This window comes from Brachyhypopomus gauderio, unplaced genomic scaffold (genome assembly GCF_052324685.1).
Source record: "Brachyhypopomus gauderio isolate BG-103 unplaced genomic scaffold, BGAUD_0.2 sc37, whole genome shotgun sequence".
Classification (NCBI taxonomy): domain Eukaryota; kingdom Metazoa; phylum Chordata; class Actinopteri; order Gymnotiformes; family Hypopomidae; genus Brachyhypopomus; species Brachyhypopomus gauderio.
Window position 1 is genome coordinate 2,397,977 of NW_027506867.1, and position 5,597 is coordinate 2,403,573.

General features: G+C 48.9%; 1 protein-coding gene across 4 annotated transcripts in view; it reads right to left on the bottom strand.

Annotated features, from left to right (window-relative positions):
* Positions 1-512: 512 nt before the first annotated feature.
* Positions 513-5,597, bottom strand: part of pdgfba (platelet-derived growth factor beta polypeptide a) — a 13,068-nt gene continuing 7,983 nt past the window's right edge. Inside the window, exons 3-7 of one of the 4 annotated variants that reach the window (XM_076985101.1) lie at positions 4,944-5,003; positions 3,693-3,886; positions 2,657-3,539; positions 2,233-2,356; positions 513-1,945 (exon numbers count right to left, since the gene is read on the bottom strand). In XM_076985101.1, the coding sequence (XP_076841216.1) occupies positions 1,933-1,945; positions 2,233-2,356; positions 2,657-3,539; positions 3,693-3,886; positions 4,944-5,003 (1,274 nt within the window). In that variant the 3' untranslated portion in view covers positions 513-1,932. Of the gene's footprint in view, positions 1,946-2,232; positions 2,357-2,656; positions 3,540-3,692; positions 3,890-4,943; positions 5,004-5,597 lie in introns of all 4 variants that reach the window. The other 3 variants (XM_076985102.1, XM_076985099.1, XM_076985100.1) reach the window with 3 other exon arrangements.

The following is a 5,597-nucleotide window of genomic DNA, read 5'->3' on the forward strand; positions in this document are numbered from 1 at the left end:
TTTTCATTCTGTCTCTGTGGCAACTGTTTCAACACACCCGATCTCCCTCTGTGTACATGTTCGCCTATGGTGCTGTGGCAACGGCACAAACACACACACACACACACACACACACACACACACACACACACACACACACACACACTCTATTTCTCTTCATCTATTTCTCAGAGGATGTTCCAGACCGGACATATGAAAACTGAATTATGAGTCAAATTAGCTTCGCCGTCAGCTGTTTAGCGACTCAAATCCTGTTTTGCATGGTCTCATTTTCTTGAGGCTTTGTGGAAGTGAAACAGAACTGTGGTGTGTCACCCCAGAGGTGGAGTGTATCTGCAGCTTCCACACACACTCTCACACACACACTCCCACACACACTCCCACACACACTCTCACACACACACACTCCCACACACACTCTCACACACACATTCCCACACACACTCTCACACACACTCTCACACACACTCTCACATACTCTCCCAGGAAAACAACAGTTCTGGGGCCATGTATGAGTTTCTCTTTTTATATTTATATTAAAATAGCATTATTACGTTATTACATTATTACAATTATCCTCAGAACAAATACACTTTATTACTCTTGAAAGCAGATGGATAGTGCATCTATCTGTTTTATAAATAAGTTAAGAAAAAACAGCAGATAAAAATAAACTTTTTTTTACATTTACAGTGTAGCCTTGCGTGTTACAGAGCAATTCGAACAGTAGTTTAAATACACAATAACCTGCTAGCATCTGCATCCTCAGTAGTTTAAGCCTTTTATCGCTAAGCAGTTTTGAACATTCTCCACATCGCTCCCTACAGGTTCGGAATCATACACAATTATACAGTTATGCACCCTGCCTCTCTTTGCCTGTATGGGAGTCTTTGTTTCTTTGGGTTCCTTTTGATTAATACACTTGTGTTCCTGCTAAACCTGTTACCAATATGTCATGTTTAGCGTTAGCGGGACAGCTAATAGGAGCACGATAAGGTAAAGCATGTCACATTGATGCTGCCTCTACTAGCGCGTAAAAATACTGAACGCGGTTTGCGTTCTCTAGAAACAGAATTCCAGTGTGTGAGGGTTGTGCTTCTGTCCCAGGCAATCTGTATCGCACGTTTTAACTTACCCAGACAGATTTAAACCATTTTCCCTAACATGTTTTTTTTCCTAAATATCCTCACTTCCTGTGACCTAGGAAGTGCTACAGTGAATCACCAAAGAAATACATCCCTCTTCAAGACAGTATTCAATGCATATCCATAGACGCCGGTCTGCGGGACTTTTAACACTTCCAGTAACACTGCGGCTTTTACTTGCACAGTGACCCAGTACAGACCCGTCCAGAAGCCCTTGCACCCTTCCAGAAGCTTCCAGCTTTGACCAGCAGAATATCTGCAAGTGCACTTTTATTCTGCTCCTTGGAGTTCAAGTGCATTCTGGGGTTTCTGCAGAGTTCTGACTCCCGTTGTTTATCCTCAAGCAGCGAATAGGAAGTCAGTAGGCGGAGTCTGATACCGCTCACTATTTGGTAGTTGTCTGTGTGACAAACAGCCACCAGATCCTATGGACACTGGCCATACAAATACCTCTCATTATTTGACAGGCTGTACCTGTGTCTTGTTTTAGATATGTTTATTAGCAGGCTGTCCCAGGTTGTCCCATGTTCAAGCAGTTCTCAGGAAAGTTCTCCCAAGAGCATCCGGCTCCCATGGTGATGAGTGCAAGTGCAGGAAGCCCTCATCGGCCCTGCTGCCTGCTGGGAAATGTAGTCAAGTCGGAGCTTATCTGGCAAAGATCAAAGACACTTCCAGTTATTGTGAAGGATTTTCCAGTGTGTGGGGAGGTGATGTCCAGCATGCGGGCCCGCCCCATGTCTGGCTGTCCTGGCTTTTCTTAGGGACCGTGGCAAAAGAGACAGCTCATTTAGGACATCACCCTGGAGAGGGACAGAAAGAACTGTTACATGTCTGATTACATGTCTGATTAGACTACACAAACAACTATAACAACTGAGAACCTCCTGAGAACTGAGAACCTCCCTCCTCACCAGATAGTGAGAAAAAGTCTTGTAACAGCTCATCTCATGATCTTTCTTGTGATTCTTCTTGCTTTGTCTTCCTTGTCTTTAACTCTCTTTCTCTCTGCTCTCTGTCTGCCCCCCCCACTCTCTCAGTCTCTCTCTCTCTCTCTCTCTCTCTCTCTATCTCTCTCTCTCTCTCTTACATGATCATGGCCCTCATGGCAGACTTGCTGATCCTCCTCCGGTGTTTTCTCCGTCGTCTCCGTTGCGTGGTGGGTGGAGGTGGTGGGTGAGGTGTGGGCGAGGTGGTGGGTGGGACGTTTGTCACTGGGGGGGGGGGGGGGGCAAGGAGATTGAGAGAGAGAGGGAAAAATTAATATCGAAGACGTGCATCTCAAGGCAGCCGATAGAATACACGAGATCACAGTGAAACTCTCATCCTATTAATTTATATGTGAGCGGTGACGCTGATGGAGCAGGAAAGAAAACAGGACACAGACGCTACACTAATTAGAATACAATGAGGACGACCTGTGGGAGTGTGTGACAAACAGCACACACACGTAGGGTGACTCACACACGTAGGGTGACTCACACACGTAGGGTGACTCACACACGCTCCCCTACCTGCTCTGTGTGTGCTGTTGGGCTGATGTCCGGAAGCTTCCGCTGGACGTCGGTTTTGGTGACGGTGGTGATGAGGTTGTTTTTGCTCATGCTCCATGTCAGTTTTTCCTTGATCTGGCTTTTGCAGCTCTGTGATGTTTCCCCGAGGTTCAGCGTGATCTGATTGGCTACTGGGAGTACTGGGGGTTATTAATTGAGCAAAATGTTTGGATTGGCCACTGGATTGACCAATGACCTCCACATGCGTGTAGGTGAGGACAGGGGCCTCTAATTGGCTACTCTGGGGAGGAACCACCACTGCTTGGCTATGAAGATGAACGGTGCTGTGTGATTGGCTGGAATCATGAGACAGCTTGCGGTGGGGCAGTTGTGGTGTGGCCTCGTCACTCTGGAAGTGGGAGTCGTGGCGATGGTGTCCGTGGTGATTACGCTGTTCGCTTTTGCCGTCGCCACTGCCGACGGCGCTCAGCGCGGACGGAGTTCCCGATGTCACGTGCCGTGTCCACGTGTCCTCTCCGCCGGCGTGGGCCGTCGTGTGTGTGAGCGAGGGCCAGCTGCCCTGCGTGTGTGCGGACGTGAGCGCCCCCTGTGTGTGGGGTGATGCGTGTCCCGACTGCCATCGCCGCTGGTGACTGTCCCGGTCCTCAAGGTGCAGCCTCTGGTTCTGTTTGAGGTCGTCATTGCGATGTAGCTCCTCCTTCGATTGGCTTGGCTGCGGGATGACTTTGGGGAGGACCCGGGGGGGAGGGGCAGGGGGCGTGGTTTTGGCTCGAGGGGCAGGAGCAGGGGCGCGTGACTGACAGCTGCAGGCGGCGTGGTCCTCCACGGGTATAATCACCTTCTCGTAGATGGGCTGCCTGTTGATGAACTGAATCTTGGTCATCTAGAAGAAGAAAAAAAAGCGTGAATGAGAGAGTGAAGGACAGGCTGTGTGTTTCAGAGCGAGAGATAGCGCTGAGTGGAGAAATGTGTGTGTGAAGGAGAGTGTGCTTAAATCCCAGAGCAGGAGAAGCAGTGTGTGTGTGTGTGTGTGTACCTGTAAGTGGCGCATCTCCGTGGCGACAGGCACACATTGCATGGTGCGGGAGTTGCAGCAGCCAGAACAGCGTTGAACTTCCACACACAGGGGCCACAGCAGGAAGTTGGCGTTACGCCTGTCCAACATAGAACGTGTGACCTCCATCACCTCCGTCCGCACCTTACACATGGCCTGCTGTGCCACTTGCACACCTACTGGGAGAGCGAGAGAGAGAGAGAGAGAGGAGGGTGGAGACAGGGAGAGACAGACAGAGAAGGGCAGAGAGAGGGGGATGGAGGCGGGGAAAAAGAAAAGAGGGATTATTAAATAGATGACAGAACACACACACCCAAAAGAGTACAAATACAAGTTGCATGCGCACACACACTCTGCTCTGGAAGACAGAGGCACACACACTCAAAGTCACACACACTCTGCCCTGAACAACAGAGACACACACACACACACACACACACACACACACACACAGTCACACACACTCTGCCCTGGATGACAGAGGCGCACACACACATAGTCACACACACTCTGCTCTGGATCTAGGCCACACATAGTCAAACACTCTGCCCTGAACAACAGAGGCACACACACAGCCACACACACTCTGATCTGTGCGTCAGTGGCACACAGACACACACACAGTCACACACACTCTGCTCTGGAAGACAGAGACAGGGTGAACTAAGAGACACATGGTCAAGAACTATAACTCAGTCCCTAGAAGGTGTGTGTGTACACTACGCGCGTGAGTAGAGACAGTTGAGTATGTGTGAGGGGGAGTCAAGAGGATAGCCAGCCAAGGGGCTCAAATAGGTATGTGTGTGTCCTTGTTTGTGTGTGTGTGTGTGTGTGTGTGTGTATTGGAGGTGGTCTAAGGACAAGTGGCTAGACTGGATGCTGCCTCAGACACCTAGATGTAAAAGCAAACGCCAGCATACATAACACACATACCCACACACAAATGCACATATACAACCAACAACAATAATAACACAAACAAGCATAACACACACACACACACACACACACACACACACACACACATACACACACCACCAGCACTAATATGGAAAAGGAAGGTAAAAAACAGGCATTCTGGGATTGCAAAGACAAAATGCACCATGAAAAAAGAAAGAGAAAGAGAGTGAGGAGAGAAGAGAGAGCGAAAGAGGGAGAAAGAGAAAGAGGGAAAGAGGGAGAGAGAGAGAGAGAGAGAGAGAGAGAGAGAGGTAGGGAAAATCTGGCACTTACTGAGGCTTCTGGGAAGGCGTCTGTGTGTGCCATTAGAATGGACCTCATCTTCCTCTTCTACTGGAAAGAGAGAGAGGGAGAGAGAATGAGAAAACTAGAGAGAGCCACACAGCTGTCTTCAGCAGGCCCCTGCGGCTTCCCATGAATGACTGTCCGCGTTCAGATTACAGCACCAAGGAGAAGACAGCAGGAGGAATCTGATGGCTTGGATCATATGTGCACCACAAACCACCTCTTCACTGAGCCTCTCAGATCACTGATCTAAGATCAGTTGCCATCTTACTCATAAACTTACATTCATTAAGATGTCAAAGGCAAAACTGATTTAGAATCAAAATTCCCTTTGCGCAAGCACGCATAGCTGACTGGTTATAAGATGTCGTTAGGGTACTGGTGGTGTTGATGATTACTTCCCATTGGACATTGGACAGTGAGAAATGCTCTTATGGAATGGGCCACAGGACACCCTGATTGGCCTGAACACTAGTGGCTCCTGATTGGTTGCTATAATCCCTAGTCCACTCTTATTCCTAAAGCTTCCTCTCCCTCTATGCCACTGTTTTCCGTGCTACGTGCTACGTACAGGTGACGTGGTGGTGACACAGATCTGCTCGATATTGTGGTGCAGAAATTGAAACAGATCTATCCGGCATT